At 42.2% G+C, this 25,086-nt stretch overlaps 1 protein-coding gene across 1 annotated transcript in view; it reads left to right on the top strand.

Annotated features, from left to right (window-relative positions):
* LOC100750926 (phosphatidylinositol 4-phosphate 5-kinase type-1 beta) overlaps positions 1–25,086 on the top strand; it is a 149,235-nt gene that overhangs the window by 45,749 nt on the left and 78,400 nt on the right. The window contains exons 3-5 of the mRNA XM_035441570.1: positions 3,587–3,704; positions 12,122–12,274; positions 16,757–17,056. Coding sequence (XP_035297461.1) covers positions 3,587–3,704; positions 12,122–12,274; positions 16,757–17,056 — 571 coding nt within the window. The remainder of the gene's footprint in view (positions 1–3,586; positions 3,705–12,121; positions 12,275–16,756; positions 17,057–25,086) is intronic.

Raw genomic sequence — 25,086 nt, forward strand, 5'->3', positions numbered from 1 at the left:
AGTGATGATGTCCTAATTACCACAACAGCCAAAATCCTCCACAAAGTGATGGATACATTGAGTATGTTGATTGTGACTATGTTTTCACAGTTAGTTGTGCATGTAAAATTAGCAATAGCCAGACTTAGTGGCACATGACTTTAATCCCAGCCCTTAGGAGGCAGAAGCAGCTGAATCTCTCTGAATTGGAGATGAGCCTGGTCTGCATAGTGAGCTCCAGGAAAGTCAGAGCTACATAGTGAGACCCTGCCTTGAAAAAAGCAAACAAACAAAAAGCAGTTCATACATTGAGTATATGTATGTGTGAATGTATCAAATAGTTCTCCCCATGCCCACATTTCTAAGCTCATCTGAGGATGTGGACCAGGATAAGTGACCACACAGGCTCGGGTTGTAAACAACTGAAACGTTCTGAGGTCTCTCTGGTAACCCTAAACCATGGGTTTGCCTCAGTTCTAGAGAACTAGTTGTTTGAAGTGACATGCTGCTTATTAACATTGTTTTATATGTATTGGCATTTTTCCTGCATACGTGTCTGTGCACTACTTGCATGCCTGATGGCCTCAGAGGTCAGAAGAGGAGGAAGTCAGATCTCCTGTAACTTGTGGTAGAGATGGCTGTGAGCCACCATGTTGGTGCTAGAAATTGAGTCTGGGTCCTCTGTAAGAGCAGCTAATGATTTTAACCACTGAGCCTCTAGCCCCTGACAAGCTGTTTTAATTTACTTCCACTCTGAAGCAACAGCATCGGTTTCCCTTAGCAACCAAATGCATTGTGTTCCTTTTTTTATTTTGAAATCTCTCAAAGCTAATTTTAGATACACGTATTTATTCTACAGATTCATTTTATAGATAGAAAAAGGCCTGGTCATTTAAGATTGGAGGAATATGTAACAGTGCCTGACCAGTCTCTGGTTACCTGGTCTTCCAAAATCAAAGTAGATTAGTAAAAGAATCGTGAGCATCCACCCCCCTGACGGGCTACTCTAGAAAATTTTCATTTCTGGTGAGATAGAGAAGGAAGAAGTTTTATAAACTTTGTACCATATGACCATGAACCTGAGATGACAAGGGAAAACAAAGCTCACGTCAAGCATGGTGTTGTTTATTTGACATACAATGTGTATAATTACAGTTTTAACTTACTCTTTTTTTTTTTTTTTTTGAGACAGGGTCTCAGGCTAGCCTTTAACTCACAGAGATCTGCCTGCCTCTGCCTCCTGAGTGCTGGGATTAAAGGCGTGTACATCATACCTGGCTAACTTACTCTTATTACCTTACACACTTACATGGAAGGAGGAAGGAAGGAAGGAAGGAAGGAAGGAAGGAAGGAAGGAAGGAAGGAAGGAAGGAGAAAAGAATAGTCTGCTGGCATATGAAATAATTAATACCCTAAGATCTTGTCACTTAACTCACAAGTAAATGGTAAGACACAGTTCTGGAGAAGTGTTTTTGGGCCCTGTGCCCATAAAAATCTGTGCTTTTCCTTCTGCTCTCCTGCAGGAAATCCTGTCCCTGGTGATGCTCCAGGCTGGCATTTGTGTTTCAGAAGCTGAGAGTAAAGTTTAAAAATCATTCCATTCCTGTGAATAATTACCTGGCTGAACACAGTAGCTGTTACCCAGCACTGGAAAGAAAGAGTCAGGGGGATCCCTAGTGTGCTGTGACCAACATAGCTGCATTGATGACTTCCGGGCTTAGTAAGAGACCTTGTCTCACATAAAGGGGAGAATAATTGAGAAAAGGCACCGCATGTCAGCCTTTGGTCTCTATATCCATGTATTCTCATGCACACAAATACACACACATGCCTGTACAAACACTCATGTGTGTACACAACCACACTAACAAGTATATATGCCACACACAACATAATATATTTTCGAAGGGAACAATGTTCACATTTTTTACCTCGAGTGCACTGCTGTATGCGCACATATATCATGTGTATGCATTTGTGTCAGTCTGTCTCATTTCCAAGGAAACCTAAGACTATCTATTTGATACTACTCCAGACTTGAGCATAGTCATCAAGTTGCTGTTCCCTAGAAACCTCTTTATAAGCCAAGGCGATCAACACAAGAAGCTCAGAATCAACCAAAAACAAAACAAATTAATGCAGCATCCAGCTTCTTGCTTGGACTTGCTAGCCAAAGAATGAAGGAAGCTGACGAAAGGAACACTTTTGTTGGTCTTACCTCAGACTGTTGAAGGAAATCTGCCCAGCTTCGATGGTATGAGCTAGAGAGCAATAAGCAGGAGCCTGAGAAATAAGAAACAGGCCATACTCTGAGCCCAATGAAAGCAGCCCCCTTCCAAAACAGGCGTTTTCTTGTTTGTTTCTACTTGTTGACAGTCAAGTGGGAGGTCAGAGTCCACACTGACTCTGTTGGCTTCTAACTCTTATTCCTCCATAGCTGGCATTTGTAAATTATTACATGTCACATAAATTCTGAAGTCATCCCCGGGGACGTGCAGCTGAATGCATTTCCTCTCATAAATCGCAAAATGTGGACTGAGGAACTGTTTGGCTGTGTTGACAGGTCATCACACATGACTAGGAATATTCAGCCCTGCTTGCTTAGGGCAACAACAACCATTTATAAGTTGAACATGGTGGCACACACCTGTAATCTCTGCAGTGACAAAGCTAAAGCAAGGGAATCAGGAGCTCAAGGCACTTTGTTCTACATAGTGAATTTCAGGTCAGTTTGCATTTCAAAATGAGTGTCTGTTCCAGGACCCAAAAGGGAGAGGCTAGCAAGATGACTTCATTGGTAAAGGTGTTTGCCACACAAGCCTGTCACCCTCAGTTTAATCCCTGGAACCCACATAAAGATGGAAGAGAACCAACCCCACAAAACTGTCATCTGACCTTGTATATTTGCTGTGTGAATGCATACACATATACACATCATTTGTGTGCCTACACATACATAATTAGACTAATAATAAATTTTAAGGTTTTTTTAAACCCCCAAAAGGAAAACAGCCCGGCAACTATTTATGATAAGTATACTTTGATATGGAAATTGACAGTTCTTTTCTCTAGATCTTAGGATATTTTTAAAATTATTCATCAGTTAAGAATCCTGGCTGCTCTTCGATTCCTTGGTTTGATTCCCAGCATCCACATGTCAATTCACAACTCATTAACTCCAGTTTCAGGGGGTCCGACCTACACCCTCTTCTGGTCTCTGAAGGCACTGCCCACATGGTGGCACACAAACATCCATTCAAATAAAACACTCATACACATACAATCAAAATAAATAGATCCTTTTAAAAAATATTTCAGATGTTCCTAGTTACAGATATTTATCCAGTATACAAAATTCATGGTGAAGTGCTTTAATTTGTCATACCCCATGACTGGCATGTTGGGAGTGGCCCATCACTGTTTCAATGTGTCCTTATCCTCGGGCCATGGTCCTTCTTGATGGGAGCTTCAAGACACCCATGAGCAGAGTGTATTTTTTTTTTCCTAGAGATAAAATTGGCCCAGGACTAATAGAGTTAGAATTTCAAGGCAAAATCATTTTTGCTAATGTTCTCTGTGTGTCTCCTTTGTGGTATTTGAACTGCAGTGAAGGTAGCAACCTGACCCCAGCGCATCACTACCCAGACTTCAGGTTTAAGACCTACGCTCCACTGGCCTTCCGGTACTTCCGAGAACTCTTCGGTATCAAGCCTGATGATTACTTGGTAAGACCCTATCATTTTCCTTTCTACAGAATGCATGGCGCTATCTTGAATAGCAGTGGTGACAAGTGGCTGTCTCTTAGAAACCTCAGGAACATAGCAGACGTTCCAAGTTTTTTAATGTTTACATATTTGGCTTCAAAAATGCAATTTGATGCCATAGCTCTTAATAGATAACTATAAAATCTGCTGTGTGCTTAATATTTAAATAACTGTGGCATTACCGTTCTGGGTAATTATCCTAACAGATACTTTATAATTAACTTGAAAGACTTGGGAGTTTTAATGAGTAGACTGTTTGGATGTCTTCCTACTTTGTCTTATCTCAGACCTGCCTTGGTCCACAACCATTTCAATTGACCTGGAATTTCAGATGACATTTAAAAGAAGCCAGCTAGTTTTGTGCACCACATCTCTTCCTACGGTCTCTCTCCCTCTCCCCTTTCTCTGGTTTTTCAAGACAGGGTTTCCCTGTGTGACCCTGGCTGTCCTGGAACTCACTCTGTATACCAGGCTGGCCTCAAACTCAGAGACTCACCTGCCTCTGTTTCCCAAGTGTTGCAATTAAAGGTATGTACCACTACCACCTGGCTCGGCAGTCTCTTTTTTAAGCATATTTTCAGATGTACATGAGCACATTCTATCCTCAGCTCTGTCTCTTCTCTCTATCCTCCCTCGGACACAGCAGCAGGGACAGACACAATAGCCTGTGTGTGATGTGCAATGCCACCCTCAGGGTTTTCTCATTCCCATTCAGAGGGCCACAGCCCAGGTTTCGGTGAGAGGGATAGCTTATGTCATAAATTGATTGCTGTTAACACCTTGGGGCTTTTCAAACTCTGTTTTTAAAGGAACCATAGGAAGGATGCCATCTAATACTCACTGTTTTCCCATTCAGGATGATCTCAGTCAGACTGAGAGTGGTACTTTTCAGGGGTGATACAACAGTGTTTGTCACTGATGATAGAGTGTTCTGAATGTATCTTACAATATGGACAAGATATATCTGAATGTATCTTACAATATGGACAAGATATAAAGAATGAAATTCAAAACTGGTATCTGTTCCATGCTAATGAAAACCCATCTCTTTAGTTGGTACTTAAGAAAATGATGATTTCTTTTTTAGAATGTGTATGTGTGTTTGTTGTTTGCATGTATGTATTTCTGTGTGAGGCCACACACATGCCACGTGGTATGTGTAGAGGTCAGAGAACAGCCTTGAATGGAGAAGGGTCTGTTGTCCCCCACTGTGCTGTGTTCTAGTTGCACTGCACTAGTTTGCCTGTGAGCTGCTGGGATGTTCTCCTGTCTCCACCTCCAATCTCCTTGATGGAGTGCTGGGATAACAGACAGACACCACTTCATCTGGCTTTTACCTGGGTTCCTAGGAGCCAGACTCAAAGGAACAGGTTTTTGGCAAGCACTTTTACCCACTGAGCCATTTTACAGCCAGAAAGTCATTATTTCTTCCCAATGACATAAGATGTGGAGAGAACCAAGTCTCTACAGAGCAGTGATGGTGATATAGCAAGGTCCTGGGCACCCTGGCCTCTACAAGTCCCAGTGGCTCTTTTTGTCTCTCTGACCATCTGAAATACCAGCGCCTGTCCCAGTCCCTCCCAACTCAAGCACATATGCCTGTTCTGGAGGTGTGTCAGGGAGAATTCGTGGGTTTCTGGCCATTGGGTAATAATTGAAGGTCACCATCTCTCAGAAAATATGTTTAGGGAATCCAGTGGGGTATCATAATGAAAAGGGCAAGGCCACTCTTTTGCTTTGGGCCACACACTGGAAACTAATGGCTTCTCCTTCTGGATATCATTAAACTTCTGACCAACCAAGGAGATACCACAACAGTTCACAGCACGGCTGATACAGGCATCTGTCCATCTGTCACGGCACTGCTGATGCAGGAGTCTGTCCATCTGTCACAACACTGCTAACACAGGCGACTGTCACAGCATGGGTATGATGTGACAAGATGGCTGCTCATCTCAATCCTGCTGTGTCCATTGCTTCACAAACTGGGAAAGCTCACTCTGTCATTTCTGATCACACACAGTTGCTCTCCTTAGAAAAGTTCTTTTCTGAACAACTTCCCATGTAGCTTACCTACATTACCTTAATGAGTCTTTGAAACCAACAAAGTGTTCTTCACAGAGCAGGAGAACTTACAGAGGAGTGTAGGAGGCTAGGCCACTGGTTTCAGTCATCTGTCTAGCTGGTCTCCGGATATTGGGAAGATACTTTGCACTAGCCTCATGCTCCTCACCCAGCAAGTCACAGGCATCAAGCATGGTCTCCAGGTAGCCTCTCTCCACTCATCAGAGTGTTGATCCATCCTGAAGAACACACCCTGAAGAAGTCCAGTTCATCTCACGAGGCACATTTTGGAGCCACTAAGTTTAAATAAAGCACAGAAGACAAATGGGCATGTCTCAAAAAGGTCTCTGTAAAGAAAGAAAGGATGTGACACAAATACCAAGTCCTGACATCTGCCAAGCGGGGCTGTTGAAACACACACTGTGAAGATGCATGGCTGTAAGCAGGGGATGAGAGACAAGACCATTAATGAGTGATTGCCAGCTCCATGGATTTGAAATCGCATCCCCGTTAGTTTTATGCTATCCTGTCTGGATTTCTGCCAGAATTATTGTGTCTATGTTCTCAGTTTCATTAAAATTCACCATGTGCTTGCTGGTTACAAGCTTCATGTCGAAGCATGTGTAATTTGGATAGGGAGACTGCAGGGTGAAGTGCTTCTACGTGCATAGCACTGTGAACTCTTCCTCATTTGTTCCTTGACAAGCATCTCCCACCCAGGTGGCCCTGGGCATGTCTGTCTCTATTGCAATAACAGGATATTTGCTCCTTCCCTCCCCTCCAGGTTTTCACAAATCCAGTATAACTCATAGGAATTACTCAAAGGAATTTGTAAGCTTACCTCCACCAGTAAGAGTGAAAGTGGATTGAGAGTTGTATGCCATGGGGAAATAATAGGCAAGTTCATCTGTGCCATGTGGTACAAGTTTACATTGTTAGTTTGCCTTGGCAGAGCCCCGTTGGGATATACTTTCTGATGGGTGGATATAGCAGGGAGGCCTTGCAGCAAATTGAGATAAGAGGATGCAGGCATTTGAGCATCTTTCACAAATGGCATGTGCCTGGAAGGCACATAGAGCCCAGGAGTGCACATGGAGACTTGTTGATCACAGTTGATTAAATTCTCTTTCTTTGTTCTTTAAAATCAGCCTTAAGAAGTTGCTGAGAACATAGTAATGAAGCTCTAGAGTTCTGGAGTGGAAATCATATTCCTATCTAGTATCAGAATCTCAGTCACATACATACTGATGGTGTGCTATTCCTAATGTTCATTCAAAATGTTACCAAAATAGGTAAGACAATTGTCTACTGATAGTCTTTTATAAATTACATACTAAAAGAGTATTTGGCAAAGAATTGATCAAGTTGTCCCCATAATAGATCAATGCTTATAGAGAATTTTGATACTTTATTGGGAGAGATATTTAGGAATGAATCTAGGTTTTGCCAGACAGATTTTTCTTGCTTTTGTTTTAAATAATAGTCTTATTGTGAATTTCATACAATGTATTGTGAATATAGTCACTCCCTCCACAGCTCCTCCCATAAGTACCTTTCTACCCTCCCCTCCCTACTCACCCAGCTTTGAGGCCCCTTCACCCCACTGTTTAGTTTCTACTGCCCAACTACTCTTTGTAGTGGGGTCCACCCTGTAATGTGGTTGACCCGCCAAGAGTCACTTCATTAAAGAATACTGAATCTCCTTCTCCTAGCTGACATGAAACGCCAATAGCTCCTTAGCTAGTGGTGAGATTTCTTGTCCATTTCCCTGCTCTACGCTAAGATTTTGTTTACCTTGAACTTGTATGGGTCTCGTGCGTACTTCTAGACAGATGTTCTTATACACCCCATGATTCCTCTATTTGCTGTTTCTGTTCTTTTATTTTATACTCTCAAAATTTTCATTCCTACTCATGGGGAGATTCTATGGGCAACTGAGTTTCAGTGAATAAAGTCAGAATTTCTAAAGAAGTCTGTATTCTGTCTTCATTTTTCATAAGAGCCTGGGATCAGCAGCAGGGTCTTGCATTTGTGACTCAACCTTCTTTTCGTCTGTCAGGGTGTCTTCATTGTGTTTGGAGATAACATCTCATGACTGTTTGTCTAAAACGCACAGTGCATACTGGGTAGAACCAGTTCTTCCTTGCCTGGGAAAGTGTGCAATGAAGGCTAGGTGCCTAATTTACCTGCATATCATCATGTAATAATTTTTAAATAGTTGTAATAAGAAATTACACTGCCTTGGGCCTTAAGGGCATTTACCTTAAAAGTCTTTCAGCTGCTTTCAAAATTAGAATTTCTTTTTGAGACAAGGTCTCATGCTGTAGCCTTAATATGGCCTTGAACTTATAAAGACCCACCTGACTCTGCCTCCTAAGTGTCAGGATTAAAAGCATACACCACCATACTTGTTGATATTATGTTTATTTTGGAGGGTTTCCTGGACCTCCAGCTTAGTCACTCAGTGTCACATAACTTATGACTGGAAGAACCACAGTTTTATAAACAGCAGTTGATCCATTCATGCCCTGTCCACTGTCCACCCAATCCATGTGGATACTTTGCTTGCATAAAGAAATGTCTTGTCTACAGTCTGATGGCTACTGTGTTTTCCCAACCTCTCCTCAACATGCAGGGGAGGTTGTAAGCTTTTTTGATGTGTCAAGGGGCTAGGCCAGGTGGTTGTGGCCAGCATTTGGAAGGCTGAGGAAGGATGATCATGGCTTGCAAGGCCTTATATCATAAATAAAAATAAAAAGCCGGGGGGGGGGGAAGATAGGAGTTGCCAGTGACTTATAAATAAGTACTTGCTTATAAGTACTTTCTCTTCTTACATAAATGTACTCCCCATGTCTATGATGCTGTCAAAGCAAGATGATGTTAAGGATGACATCTACAAATGGCCTCTAGTCATTTCTATTAGTCTTTGTCTCTCTGTTTCTCTCTCCAAAACCCCTCCCCATCACTTGCTTTCTTTCCTGTGTTGGGCAACTCTCACAAAAAGCTTTGAGGAGTTTTCAACTTTGTTTTAAGCTACCTACATCTTCAAGATGTGGTCCCATGTGTTATGACACTGTATTAAACAGAACAGTGTGGTTCTGGGAAGAGGAAGCAGACTCATGAGCCAATGGAATAAGATTGTGAGTAACCAGTGGAATAAGAGACCAGAAATAAACCATCAAATCTAGTGCAAATAGATTTTTCAACAACAATGTCAAGAATGCCCACACACACAAAAAGGACTATCTCTCCTTTTAATTGTGTTGGGAAAACTGGTTATGTAGGATCTGGAAAGATAGCTGAGTGGTTAAGCGCACTGGCTGTTCTTACAGAGGACCTGAGTTCAATTCCTAGCACCCACTTGGTACCTCACAGCCATCTGTAACACCAGTCTCAGATCTATCATCCTCTCCTGGCTTCCACCGGCACTGCATGCATGTGGTGTACAGCCATGCATTTGTGCAAAACACTCACACACATAAAAGTAAAATGAAATCTTAATAAAGAACCGGGTTATCCTCATGCAGGAAAGTTAAGCCAGACCCTTGTCTCAGGCTGGGAGTGTAGCTCAATGGTAGAACATTTGCCTGTGCATGAAGATTGTTTCCACACCCAACACTGCAGAAACACAGTGAAAAGGCCTGGAGACGAGAGTTTATATCATATTTGAGAAGATGACAATAGAGCTTTGGGGAAGGACTGATGAGTGAGACAGCTAGAAAGTGGCACTGGGCCACTTGTGGTCATAAGCATGCTGTCAGAAGCCATGGGAAGATGTGCCACAAGGATGGTCAAGATCAGGGTTACATTTGGAAAGACCCCTGGTTTCCAGAGGAGAGGGCACTACAGTTGAGACCAGGAGTGTACCCTAGAGGCCAGACACAAGTCGATAAAACCACTGAACCTGGGGTATCGGCAAGGGAGATGGTGTTCAGGACACTGGTGGAATCGAGCATTTGAATACAAATGAGGAAATAAGAAGTATCAAGGCTAGTCACCAAGGTTCTGGCTTGGGGAACAAGACATATAGAGTTTCACCTCTGGAGATAAGAAAATAGAGGAAAGACAAAAGATAAGGGCCAGATGATTTCGAGATGTGATTCTCTGCTATGTGGGAACTGGAATCCAGCCCTTCTTCTGCTCACCACACTTGTATTCTGGCCACAAGCTAGATCTGCCATGGTTTAAAAAAAATCCTTCTCATTATGACAAAAAAAAGTCATATATTTTGTTTGTTTGTTTTTTGAGACATGGTCTTTTCTCTGTAGTGGTACTCACTGTCCTGGAACTCACTATGTAGACCAGGCTTGCCTTGAACTCACAAAGGTCCACCTACCTCTGCTAGGATTAAAGGCATGTGCCACCATTCCCAGCAAAGCCATATAATTTAATCATGACCTTGAAATGAATTTGATTGCATGCTTGTTGTGTGTAAAGTATTGAGTTATAACCAAGTAGAGATATCAGTTATGTTAGAGACTTCTAGAGCCCTGGTGGCCTGGGATGGAGATGTCACATTATCCTCTGTATAGTCAGTGACAGTGGAGAGTGTCCCCTGGGGGAGTACAGGAAAGAGAAGAGAGAGGTTCTATGTTGAAGTGATGAATATGCAGGGACACTCGACCTTCATGGTCATGCTGTAAACAGAGTATCTTCTCACAAGACAGATATGATGACCCCAGTTCTGTCGAGTGGCACTGGGGATGGGCAGAGGGGAGAGCATACCTCTTTTCCATGATGGAATTATAAAAATAAATGGGAATCTCCCAGGAAAGTACCCAAGGTTACCTGGCACTTCCTTGTACAGCTCATAGATGGTAATTACTCTTTCCAAAAGGCCAAGGGAGCTGGAGTGAAGGCCAGGGGCTCAGCAGTTAAGAGCACTCGTTCTTACATAGAACCAGGTTCAGTTCCCAGCATCCACATGTTAGCTAATAACCATCTGTAACACCAGTTCCAGGGTAAATGATTCCCTGACATATATGGCCATTGCATGCACATACCTCACAGATATACATGCAAGCAAAACACCCATACAGATAAAATAGAAGTAAAGGAATCTTTTTTAAATTTCTCAAAAAGGCCAAGATGGGCATTCCTTGGCTCATCCTCCGTGGAAGCATCATACACATTAAGAATACTTCAGTGCTGGTGATGGTGGTGCACACCTTTAATCCCAGCACCTGGGAGGCAGAGGCAGGCAGGTATCTGAGTTCAAGGCCAACCAGGTCTACAGAGTTCCGGGACAGCCTGGAACTACACAGGGCTACACAGAGAAACCTGTCTCAAACAAACAAACAAAAAAAAAACAAAAAAAAAAAAAGATTACTTTAGCCAAACTAAGAAGATGGCTAAGACAGCAAAGTACTTGTCTTGAAATCATGAGGACCTGAGTTCAATCCCCCAAACCCACTTTAAAATGACAAGCTTGATAACATACTCTTGTAATCTCAACACTGGAGAAAGAGAGATGGGATCACTGATACACGCTGGCCAGCTTGTCTAGCCTAATTATTTAATTTATTAATTAATGAGCTTCAGACCAATGACAGACTGTCTCAAAAGAGCTGGGTGGCATTCTTGAGGATGGTACCCAAGGTTGTCCTTTGACTGATATACATATGCATACACAAACATACACACACACACACACACACACACACACACACACACACACACACACACATACACACACACACGCACACATGCACACATGCTTGCATGCACTTAAAACAAGGGTACTTTAACCATGCACGGTGGTATAGGCCTGTAATCACAGCACTGGGGAAGTAGAAGCAGGTAGATCATCAATTTGAGATCATCTTGGCCTGCAAAGAGAGACCCTATCTCAAAAAAAGAGTATAATTTTGCATGTATTTGATGTATCTATGTGTACATGTTTTTGTATGCACATAAGTGCAGCCACATATATGTGTGTAGAGGGGTAGAAAGTGAGAGTCGGTGTCAGATGTTTTCCTCTACTGTTCATTCTCTGTATTGTTTTGAGACAAGACCTCTCACTAAACTGGAGCTCACTGATTCTGTAAGACTAGGTGGCTTTGGAGTTCCAGGGATCTATGTTCCTGTCTCAGCCACCCCAGGTCCAGTTACAAGCCACTTCACCCAGCTTCATACATGGCTGCTGGCCCCAAAAGTTAGCTTTAAATGTTTGCTTAGGATTGGGCATTGAGGCTCATCAGAGAACATCTACCAAGCCTGACAAGGTCCTGGGTTCAGTCCAGCACTGTGAATACATCAATAAGTATGTACATACATACATGAAGTGATTTCATGTGTATTTACTTTTTTTTCAGTACTCCATCTGCAGTGAACCTCTGATAGAACTGTCCAATCCTGGAGCCAGTGGATCCTTGTTTTTTGTGACCAGCGATGATGAATTTATCATCAAAACCGTTCAGCATAAAGAAGCAGAGTTCTTGCAAAAGTTGCTGCCGGGCTATTACATGGTAAAGGGCTGCACAGGGCTACCATCTCTGCCTTAGGATTTAGAGGGCTTTGTTCTTTGGAGGGCTTTGTTCCTGTGTGTTTTCCTTTCTTTGCGTTCAGACTATTCATTGAAGAGATTTTAAGAAATAATAACCAGGGCCAGCAAGATAGCTCAGTGGGCTACTACGTTTACAACATAAGCCTGGAAAAGTGAGTTCAATCTCCAGGATGGCCATGGTAGAAGGAGAAAACCAACTTCACAAAATTATCCTCTGATCATGGCATATGTGTGTATACAAATCACCTCCATATATATATATACACAATAATAATAATAATAATAATAATAATAATAATAATAATAATAATTTTTTAATTCTAAGAAGTGATAACCAAACATAGAGGTGCACACCTGTTAGCCCAGCATTTGGGAGGCTGAGACAGAAGGATCACAATTTCAAGGCCAGCCTGAGAGACACTGAGAAACCCTGTATCAAAAGAGAAAAATGATGTAAATGAGAACCGAGTAGTGAAGCATAGTTGTTGCATCACGGGCCTAGGTTTAAGCGCACCTCAATCGTTATCTCACTGTGGCCCTGGTAATCGAAGCTGCTGCTGAACCTCTGCACCCTTGTCCTTTAGAAGCTGAGAAACAGTGTTTTTGCAATGTCGTTGTAATGATCAAGGAAGGAACAGGAAGTAATGTTCTTCACACCCAGCAGTTGTCATCCAATGGATGGTGACATTCATTGATTGCCTGTACTGGTTAAGCAAGGCTTTGGGTATTGATCCTATTAAGTCCTTTAATCCTTATAGTAACTTTAGGCACCATAGATGTTGCCAGGGCATAGATGAGGCAACTGAGACACAGACAAACTGGCAAAAAAAAAAAAAAAAAAAAGGCAAGTGATTCAGAGAGCGAGAGCTACAGAAGTCAGGCTACCAGAGGCTATATCCCAGCTCCTAGGCCATACAGCAGCATCTAATCTGTACTAGCTTTTCATACACACTGCATGCCAGAATTCAGAACCATAAGTTGAACAGGCCTCTTAGGTACTTTACTATTGCTGTAAGGAGACACCGTGACCAAGGCAACTCTTACAAAGAAAAACATTTCATTGGGAGCTTTGCTTACACTTGTAAAGGGTTAGTCCATGGTCATCATGGTAGAAAGCAGATAGGCTTGGCACTGGAGCAGTAACTGAGCTTCTTTGCATCCTTATCTTTGGGCAAAGGTGGGGAGGTAGGGGATGGGGCCTGGCATGGGCTTTTAAAACCTCAAAGCTCAGCCCCAATGACTCAGCTTCTGCAACAAGGCCACACATTCAAATAAATAAATAAGGGCACAAATAAGTTCTACATTTATCGATCTATAAGGGTTCTGAGAAGCCAGGCATGATGGCTTGTAATCAAGCACTTGAGGGGCTGAGGTAGAATTACTCCAAGTCCAAGGCCAGTAATTCCAGGGCAGCCTGTACTTCAGAGTAAGACACTGTCTCAGAGGGGGATGAGGAGGGGAGACATGTAAGATCTGGGGGAGCCAAAGTCTTCCCCCTGGAAATAATAGGGGAAGAGCCCTGCCATTATTGACCCTTGTTACAACTGTGTTGGAAGCGCAGGGTGACTTTGTGAGAAGTCTCTGGGACAGAGAAGAGTATACTCAATGTTCTTGTGACACAATTTACAATGAGAAGATCTCCCAGGAAATAAGCCAGGGACTGGAGAGATGGCTCAGTGGTTAAGAGCACTTGCTGATCTTTCAAAGAACCTGAGTTCAGTTCCCAGCATTCAGTGGTCCATAGCTCTAACTCCTAAGGATCTGGCAACCTCTTCTGGCCTCTGGGAGCACACACACACACACACACACACACACACACACACACACACACACACATGTACAGCATGACACACATGTTTACACTTAAATAAAAATAAAGAAAATAAATCAGAAGTTTCTAGAAATAATAAGAGTCCTTCTGAATTGCAAAACAAGATAAATTTGTGTTCAGGTAGATTCCCATTTATTTCATTTTCTAGAAGATGCTGGAAGAAAATGAGGGGAAAAGATCTTGCTTGTGATGACAGTAATTCATGACAAAAATTATTAGAAAACTGAAGGTAAACATATAGGAAGACATTGTAATTCTTTTGGAGAAACAAGTTATAGTGAGTGTAACATAAGAACCATAATCAGTTCAGGAAAGACTGTAAAACTCATAAATCTTTCAAGACAAATGTTCATAAATCTGTCTGACCTGAGAGTGAAGCTGGGGCTATGTGTGGAGGAGGAGGACCAGCGAGCTGGGGTGTAGCATGAATAATATAAAGCCTGAGACAGATATTGGGGTTCAAACTGAAGATTAGAAAAGTAAAACAACCAATACATTAGGGAGATCTTACCTCCACCAGGGCTGGGGTAATCCTGACCTCAACATGGCTGAAGACTAATTGTCCAAGACTGAATGCCAGCTCTGAGACCCTGCTCCTGTCTTATTTACCTGTTTTTCTTTTTCCACCATGTGATTCCCAGGGACCCGACTTGGATTGTCAAGGCTTAGGAGCAACTGCTGTTATTTACTGAGCCATCTCAATGATCCTTTATATCCATTCTTTGTTTTATGTCCTTTAGTAAGCTATTTGAATGTCCCACTTACTCTTAAAATACATCAAGAATGGGTATGTGTGATGGCTAGTTTTGTGTCAACTTGTATATGCTGGAGTTATCTGAAAGGAAGGAAACTTCATTGAGAAAATGCCTCCATAAGATCTAGCTGTAAGGCATTTTCTCAATTAGTGATCAATGTGGGAGGACCAGCCCGTTGTGGGTGGTGCCATCTGTGATCTGGTGGTTCTGGGTTCTGTAAGAAAGCAGACTGAGCAAGTCATGAGGAGCAAGCCTGGAAGCAGCACCTCTCCATGGCCTTTGCATCAGCTCCTGCCTCTGGGTTCCTGCCCTGCTTGAGTTCCCTTACTCGCTGGTTTTGATGATGAACTGTGATATAGAAATGGAAACCAAATAAACCCCTCCTCTACCCCAAGTTGCTGTGGCCATGATGTTTCATCACAGCAATAGTAACCCTAACTTAGACAGTATGTCTTCTCTATTTTTATAATAAAAAGACCATATACTATGAAAAAATATTTACTCCATATAGAAGAAGAAAACCATAGAAACGCAGGATGGATCAAGAACTGCAACAGTGAGGAACCTCAGAAGAATAAGCAAATGATAATAGCACCGAATTATCTTTGAGGTAGCTAAAATGTATCAAGAACAGTAACTTTCTACAATAACCTGTGACACTCAGCTTTTTAAAACTGTAATTTTCATCAGCCACGCCTAGAGAGATATTGGCATCTGGTAGCATTTGGTGTTGGTGAGAGTAATAGGAGTGCGTGCATAATCCTACAGGCTTGCTTGCAAATTGGTCTCACCGTTTAGGAAGACAGTATTGCAAGGGGAATTAAATTTTAGACTGTTCACCACTTACTCCCCAGCAATCAATTTTCTCCTTAGCTACCTTAGAGAATAGTCACTAGCAGTACCCTTCAGGATTTTGCCTGTGTTTAGCTGTAGCTAATTTGGAGCATTATGTCCGTGTTTGATTCAGCTTTTACTGCTGTGAGTTTAGAATGGTTATTGCTATTCCAAGAGCAGATTTAGAAAGAAATCAGCAGAGACTCTCGTGCATCCATCCATTCTAGCTGTTCGTCAACAGAGGAATGAGCAAAGACAATGTGGTGCACATATTCAATGGGACTTCTTTTCAGCCATAAAGAGGGTTGAAGTTATGCCATTTATAGGGGGAAAACAGTGTAACTGGAGGGAATTGTATTAAGCAAACTGAGTCAGTCTCGGAAAATATCACATTTGTCATTTGTGACTCTTAGATGCATAAAAGTCATGTATGTAGGGACAATGAGACACCTGCCACCAAGCCTGATGGCCTAGGTCCAATCCCTGGGACCCACATGCTGGAAGGAGAAAAGCAACTCCCAGACACTGTCATGCCATAGCATCTGCACACCTGCCTGTTCCCACACAAATAAATGGAAATGGAATTCTAAAATTTGAGCAGCCACTTGGTTATCCAATACCAAATATTCATCCCTGAAGACATACACATACAAGGAATGTAATATAGACTGATGAGGTCATATTCATATATATATATATATATATATATATATATATATATCATTAAAGAAAAAAAGGCCATGAGTTTGAAAGAGAGTAAGGGAGGCTATATGAGAGGATTTAGAGGGAAGAAGGGGAAAATAGTGTAATTATTGTAATCTCAAAAAAGAAAAATTTCAAGTATATAATAACATGTGACATGAAAGGATGAAATTTCTGAGGCAACAAAAGGGATTGATAAGGCTGGGTGAGAGAAGGTAGGAGAGGTCAGGAAGTGGAAAGCGTAAATTGAACTTTTTTACAGTGGACATTCACAACTCATCCTGTGTTTAGTCATGTTACCTTTTTTTTTTTTTCATTCTAGAATTTAAACCAGAATCCAAGGACTCTTCTGCCAAAATTCTATGGGCTATATTGCATGCAGTCGGGCGGCATCAACATCCGGATTGTAGTGATGAACAATGTGTTGCCGAGGGCCATGAGGATGCACCTGACCTATGACCTCAAAGGGTCCACATACAAGCGGAGAGCATCCCGAAAAGAGAGAGAGAAACCCAACCCCACATTTAAGGACCTGGACTTCCTTCAGGACATGCACGAGGGGCTGTATTTTGATACAGAAACATACAATGCCCTTATGAAGACACTGCAGAGAGACTGCCGGGTAAGGAAGTGTCTCTGTGATTTCCTTTGAAGTAATCTCAATTGTGAGAGCTCTAGCTGCTACATGCCCATAGCATAGACATGAGGAAGGTCCACAATGGCTTTGTGGAGTCCAGTCTTTCCCTGCTGACCCGGGCTCTCCGGATCTCTGAGGAAATGGTGGGTGATAAGAGAATGACCTGGGGTCTGTTATCACATCTTTGTTGGTTTTTATAATAAGCTCTGTCAGCTTTCTTTGATAAAATGAAATGAGAACTTTTACTTTCCTTCCTCCTGGGGCGGGGCGGGGGGGGGGGTAGTTGAAAAGGAAATGAAACTTAGATTTAATGCAGAAACCAGCAAGGAAAGTCCTATTCAAATCTTGGATGAAATGGGATTTCGACTGTGGAGACAAGTTTAGAGAAAATATACTTAGAGGGATTAATGAAGGGCTCCCTGGAGACCCAGTGTGAGCTGAGCCTTGACAGACAAACACTGAATATTTGCTGCAACTGTTTTGTCTAGGGGGCAACAGGAATGAGGCTGCCAGACAGAGCTGAGTGCTCTGTGAAAGTGTGGTTGTCTGAGGTGAGAATGGGCTCCCCAGCCTGTGTTGCATAGATCGTATCATATCCGTTTATAAATACATATGGCCAAAACCCTAGAGGAATTGTTCTGATATGGTAAAAGTGAGTAAAAATCCTTTTGGAGAAAAAAAAAAAAACAACCTGAAGATATAATCCTGAAGAATGATGATGATTTATTAAATATACACCTCAGAAATAACCTTGGAATGACTGATGGGGGGCGGGGGAACTTGGAAAGTCCAGTCAGGCCAGCTAGCCATTTTGAACATCGTTGGACTGAGCAGCATAATGGTACAGGCTGGGGCCTAGGCTTTGCCAAGGTTTTCTAGGTAACCAATAACACCACTAGTGCATGCCACTGAGAAATAGCGGCTATGCTGTTCAAGCTGTGGCTTTCTTGATCTCCCCTGGGCCTGGACAAGCGATGGGCATTATTGTGAGGGAGAAAGGGCCTCTCCCACAAGCCTGGCCACGCTGCTGGTGAAGGAAGGCAGGCTCAGCACTCTAATGTGTACAGCAGAGAATCCCCACTGAGGAATTCCCCTTTCACTGGGCTTCCTTTTCTCCTGCCGCGGGATGTATGGTAGCACATGAAAATAATTCTCTGGATTCATTTTCCCCATTAACACTACTGCTGTACCATTACTTATTATATAGCAATGCTAGATCAACTGCACAGTGTTTCCTGGTAGCCCAAGACTTATTAGTCGTCACTTCCTTCATTGAGTGCTTTGTTGGTGTAGGCTTTTAATCCCACACTTGGGAAGACAGAAGCAGACAGACCTATGAATCTGAAGCCAGCCTGGTCTACACAGCCAGTCAGCACTACAGAGCAAAACCTGGGGGGGGGGGATCAGAGAGAGAGAGAGAGAGAGAGAGAGAGAGAGAGAGAGAGAGAGAGAGAGAGAGAGAGAGAGAGAGAGAGAGAGAGAGAGAGAGAGAGAGAGAGATTGGGAGAAAAACTTATCCAGAGGTCAGAGAAATGGCTCAGCAGTTAAAAGCACTGGCTACTTTTCAAGAGGATACAATTTTGATTCCCAGCCCCAACATAGTGGTTCACAGCCTTCTGTAGGTCCAGATCCAGGGGATCCAACACCCTCTCCTGGCCTCTGCAGGCAGGAAGGAAGCATACATACATGCAGACAAAATGGCCACATATGTAAATTTTTTTCTAATTAAAAAAAAAATTTAACTTATCTAGTGTTGCTTAGCAAGTCAGTGACAAAGCTCACATATATCTGGGGACAAAGCATGTAATCTAAACAAAGGAAATTTAAAGATTCACTCTAAAGATCTTTTTAAGATTTACTTTTTTATTGTTTTGTTTTGATTTTTGAGGCAGGGTTTCTCTGTGTGTAGCTCCAGCTGTCCTGGTAGACAGGACTGGTCTATAGACTCTGTAGACCAGGCTGTTCTCGAACTCACAGAGATCCATCTGCTTCTGCCTCCTGAGTGCTGGGACTAAAGGTGTGCACCTCCACCACCACCCAGGTACTTTTTATTTTTTATTCATGTGTGTTTGTGTGCCTGCCCTGGGGGATAGATATGTCTGTGGAGGCTAGAGGAAGGTGATGGATCCCCTGATTCTGGAGTTACAGGCTGTTGTGAGCCCCTGGCATGGGTGCTAGGAAGTGAACTCAGCTCCTCTAGAAGAGAAGCAAGCAGTCTGCTCCAACCTCAAGGAGTTTCTCCTAATACTATCTTTTGTCTTTTGACAATTCATAGGAGGAGCAGTGGGAACCAAGCAAACAAAAAAAAATACCCTGCAGAGCTATTCAGCTATCTCGAGGACTCATGTTTTTCCTTTAAAAAAAAAAAAAAAAAAAAAAAGGAAAAAGAAAGAAAACACACACACACATTTTGATGGAAACCTTTTATCTTGTGTTTTTTCTATGATTGCAGGATGTGGGTGAAAAGTTATTTTCAAATCCCCAGAGTGTAGTCCAAGGCCAAGGCTCTCAGGTCTTGGATTTGTTTTTTTCCTTGCCCCCTGCCTCTGAGTGTGTGTGTGTGTGTGTGTGTGTGTGTGTGTGTGTGTGTGTGTGGTATGCCTTTTCTCAATGATATTGAAAACCTTTGTGAACAATCTGCTAAGGCCACATGCTTCTATGCCAGGAAGAGAAAAGGTCAAATATGACATTGCACAGGATTTTTTGTGTGTGTGTGTGTGTGTGTGTGTGTGTGTGTGTGTGTGTGTGTGTGTGTGCTTGTTTCCTGAGCCCAATCCTGAGAGAACAAGGTCAAACATAACTTTTCATCAAAAATGAGACTCTGCAGGTGTGCCTGTTGATTTTCTACTTTTTTACCATGTTGTTCTAAGAAACATAGAAGGTAGTGTTAAGGAATCAAATTCATTTGAAATTTGTATGCAACGTAAGTCGTGGAACTTGCTCTTCTCATCATAAATACTTTCATCCCTGTGATATGGGAACATGCAAATGCTGAGCCTGACTCCAGTCCCTGACCTGCCAACTTATCTGTGATCGGGATCCAGTAACTGGTACTGGAGGCAGAGCTGTACTTTGCAATGCTGGGTTTGGAACATTGTCATGGATTGCTTTGTAAGTCTGATGAGTGTTGTGTTAGAGTTTCTATTGATGTAATAAACACCATAACCAAAAGCAATTTGAGCAAAGGGTTATTTGGCTTGCCTATCCCAGGTCCATTAAGGGGAGCCATGGCAGGAACCACCCAAGTCAAGAAATGAAGCAGAGGCTATGGAGAAACACTGCTCACTGGCAACCCCATGTCTTGCTTAGTCGGTTTTCTTATACCACTGAAGACCACCAGGGAGCCCTGGGATGGCACCATCCAAAGCGTACTGGGCCCTCCAACATCAATTGTTAATCGAGAAAATGCCCCACAGACTTGCTTGCAGGCTAACCTTATGGAGACATTTTCCCAATTAAAATTCCCTCTTCCCAGATATCTATGTTTGTATTGCATGGTAATTTATCATTATGGTTAGTGTTTAACCTTCTGCTTTCCTTAATTTTCATTTATTAGACAGATACAGGAATATGTTGATTTTATTTGTTTTTAAAACTTGTTTATTTTCAAGTTTTGGCTTTCCTTCTGTGCATCTCCTCTACTCTTCAGAACTGAGCTTTAGTGTGGCTATAGAGTACAGGGATCTAGTGTGGCTGTGGGGTCACTCACAGACTGGTGCTGGTACCTAACATCTGGGAATCTCTTCTGTTAAAAATCCTACTGTCTATGTGAGGCTCCAGATACAAGCCAAACATAGAACATTTTTATGGCAGTGCTCCAGTTGGAGAAAGGGGAACCAGGCTTATATTGGGACATGACCTCATTGCTGAACATGGGATGAGTGACCTCAATGTTTGATCAATGGCCAAACAGTATGAGAGATGCGATGATGATAGTGTACTGTAAGGGTCAGAGTAGGTGATGACATAACTTGATATTGAAGGGTGAAAGGAATTCTCTTGGTAGGCAAAGCAGTAGAAACATTTTTAAGAAGAAAAAAAGCAATGTATATTAGATATGAAATAGCATGACACATTCCAGTGACTATAGTTGTTTGTCATTGCCGAAGCTAATAACTAGGGAAGGCATGTGAGGTAAGAAAGAAGTGCATCCAAATATTTGTCAAAAAACGTTTTCAGTGTTATGAGGGCCTTATCGAGGACTTAAAATAACAAATCCACTAGACCTCTAGAACTCTTATGCACTGTTGATAGAAATGTAAATTAGTCTAGACACTATGGAAATTAGTAAGGAGGTTCCTCAAAAAGTAAAAATAGAACTACCATATAATCCAGCCTTGCTACTCTTGAATATATTACCCAAAGAAACCTATCAACCTACCACAGAGACACTTGCACACCCATGTCTATTGCAGCACAATTCATAGTAGCCAAGGTTTGTAATCAGCATAGGTGTCCATAGATGGATGGATGAATAAAGAAAATGTGATCTGTATACACATTAAGTCCTAAAGAATGAAATTAGGTCATTTGCAGGAAGACAGATGAAACTGAGTATCATCCTGTTAAGCAAAATAAGTCTGATTCAGAAAGGCAGTGTTGCATCGTGTGTGTGTGTGTGTGTGTGTGTGTGTGTGTGTGTGTGTGTGTGTGTGTGTAATCTAGAATATATACATGCATGCATGATAGGGGATAGAAGCAGGACTTATTTGGGGAAACAGAAAGGAATCAGCAAGAGGAGGAAAAGGAAGCAGGAGAGGATGAATATGGTCATGATATATGACACAATTAGATGAGATTTCATTATTAACTATATCACTGTGCACAATTAACTAAAAGTAAACAAATAAAAATAAAGGCCCCATAGCAGCTGCCCCCCAGCTTCTTCTCTGTGGTTTTCTGGACAGGCACAGAGAACCTGCTAACTGCTTGTTGTTAGCTTTCTGCCCACTCTCCAACCTTTCTTTCATATTCTGCCATAACATCTCAGACTAGGAGATTCCATTTCCCTTAGTCTGCGTGCTGTTGGGAGACCCCTGTGTGACTCATTGAGCCAGCTTGATCTGTGTTGTCCGCTATTCCCTGTGGATTGCTTCGCTGCTTCCCGTCGAAAGCTGTTCTGTCTGGTCTCTTTTGGATTGGGCTACATAGATTCACTGTACAGCAAGCCCTCTAGGAAAGGTCCCCATCTCTCTGTCTGATTTGCCTGGTGATACATTATCCCCTGGGTGTCAGCCTTCCCTTTGTGATGGCCAGTCCCTCACCACCTTCATCCTGTGGTACATGAAACACTTGAAACTCTTCCTGAAAGCTTATCATATACTCCAAACCTGCTGCATCTGGTTCCCACACGGAATCCAAAGGGCCTTTTCCATGTGAGCATCTAGGTCCCAGGACCTCCCTGTCCCCACATTGGTACTCCCTACTGCCTGTGCATGGGGGAATTCAGATATGTAAATAACTGCTCCCCTTTCTTGAAGCATTTCCTATCCACCCAACTCTGCCAGTGCACTGTGATGGCTATCCACTTCTACCGGTGAAGTTGTTTCAGAGAAAGAGTGATGGTGACTGATGGTATCTCATAGGCCACTTGCTGTCACAATCAGAAAGTAGGAATCCAATCTCCTCAGGCTTTCAGCATGGTAGAAAAGCCAAGATGGGCATCCATGTGAAAACTGTTCTTCCGTGTGCTGTGTTGTCTTCCCCAGGCCTGCACCCTTTTCTTGGCTATCCTGGTCCAGACAACATGACCATCAAGTAGCTGGTTGCCCAGATCAGTGCCCTGACTCTGGATATCTTTTCTTTCTTCCTCTCCCCCTCTCTCCACACACAGTAAATTGCCATGTCTCATCCAGTCTGTCTCCTGAGTACCACGTGAATCCACCTTACTGGATCGGCCTTGATGGAAACTATGGGTATTCATCTGGAACTTCAATAGTCTCTTCACTCATTTTCAGTACCACTAACTTCCAACTCATGCCCCTCAGTGTACCGCCTTATTCTCTTGGCTTACTCTGCCAGACCATGTTTTCCTATCTTCTTTTCTTATCCTCCATTTCTCATCTGAGGACTCCCAGGACACCCCTTCCTCTGAGATCAACATGCTGTGTTTCCTCCTCTCCCAACCTTACCTCTTTCATGAGATTTAATACCCTGTTATTTTCTCATGATCAGATCCGTAAGCCCTAGCCGTTGTCTCTGCATGCTTGGTGCTCAGTGGGTAATTAGCAAATGGCTCTTGGAAGCTGTGTTTAAACAAAAGAATAATAAAGAGGATATTGGAACATAAAGAGAGGAAGGCATGGGTGCTGCTTCAAGAAATGTCTGCTATGACTTCTGTGTCTCCAGCTACTCTTGCAGTCCCATTGAAGGCATCATCCAGTTTTGCTGAAATGCATACCAAAAATGGCATTGAGAATTTAATAAAGCTGATGATTTCCACTTTGAATCACTTGGGACTAGAGCTGCACTGGATGTCCTCATATTGAGTTTAGCAGAAGTGTGTTTATATTTCAGTGATTTTTCCCATGGAAGCCATGTTGTAATGACCATCAAACCCTTATTTGACACTGACCCCTGCCTCCCTTAGGTATGAGTCTTGTCTCTCCCTGGGAGAGGTTTTTAAAGCTTCTTAATTATAACACAAAAACCCTCTAATAAACAATCCTTTTGCTTTCCTCATGCAGATGGTTATCTGCTTCAAAATTAAAATGGAAGCAAAGTAGACCAGCATGATTAATAAACAGATTCATATCTGAATTTTACATCCAAATGACAGATTGCCCTCTGGGTTATATTTGACACAGCGAAGAATTATGCTAGTTTATTTAAAGGATATGGGGGGTGGAGAGAAGAGGTGAAATACTTTGAAATGGGTGTTACTTAAGAGGCCATGGTGCTGTTCACATTTGTCAGTGAACAGGCTTGCTTATAATGCAAGATTTATACACATGTCTGCTGCTGGGTGTTTGACTTTAGGATCGAATGGGAAGGGGAGAAGATGCGACCCACTGGCTGGGAAATCTGCCAGTCTGCAATGACAGATTCAGTCTTCCCCTTCCTGCATGCCCATGTGAATCCTGTATAAACTGCAGAACCCAGGGCCTGCCAGGATGGCTCAGTGGGTAAAGTACTTGCTGTGCAAGTGAGAATGTCTGAGTTTGAATCCCCACAAGCCAGACTCCATATGCCGCAGAGGCCCTTGTTCCTTCCTGAGCCCCCTCTACGGTCATGTCACTCGCTCCCTGCTGCTCCCAGAGCATAGCAAAAAAAAAAAAAAAAAAAAAAAGTGATTACGATGAAATTTTGTAATTGAAATTTTATGTGTGAATTTTGGAAGAGCAATTATGAATTGTTTTGTACTTGTTTTTAATTTATGGGGATTATTTTTTTCTCTGTTATAATTTATCTATGAAAATATCTAGAGACCCATGTCATTTAATAAACTTGACAAATTAGTACATCTTGCAATATTTTGGGAGCACTCTAGGGAAAGTGAGAGAATGACAAAGTCTATTACTGGGAACTTGTGTTTATAACCTAAATATTTCTTAATCCTTCAAGTGGGAGTCATATTAGAGACAGTCTGGATAATTAATGGCCTAAATGAGTCATTCTACATTTATTATCATTCCTTGTTAAGCAGCAAAGTTATTAATTTTTCAGTAGCGCAAAATCGATTTTCTTTTCTCCCACAAATCACTGTTATCATAAATATTAATAGGCCCAGAGAATTTAATAAAACCGGCTTCTACTGAACATTTTGATGAGCCAAGTGAGCTGCCCCAGTGTATGGCAAGCTCTTGGTTTACAGACTGGATGCTTGTGTGCCTGGCCTTTTCTGGGTGGGTGCATGAGGGCTTATTTCACGTTAATTTGGCATTATGATTAGTACTTACCCTCTAGGTATATTTTCTGTTAATTTGTTTTAGTGTAATTTAGACAGATTTGAAGGTGGATTGTTTTTGTTTCTGATTTTTGTTGTTATTGTTTTCAGTGTTTATTTGTTTTGGATT

The sequence above is a fragment of the Cricetulus griseus genome, chromosome 3, assembly GCF_003668045.3.
Source record: "Cricetulus griseus strain 17A/GY chromosome 3, alternate assembly CriGri-PICRH-1.0, whole genome shotgun sequence".
Classification (NCBI taxonomy): Eukaryota; Metazoa; Chordata; class Mammalia; order Rodentia; family Cricetidae; genus Cricetulus; species Cricetulus griseus.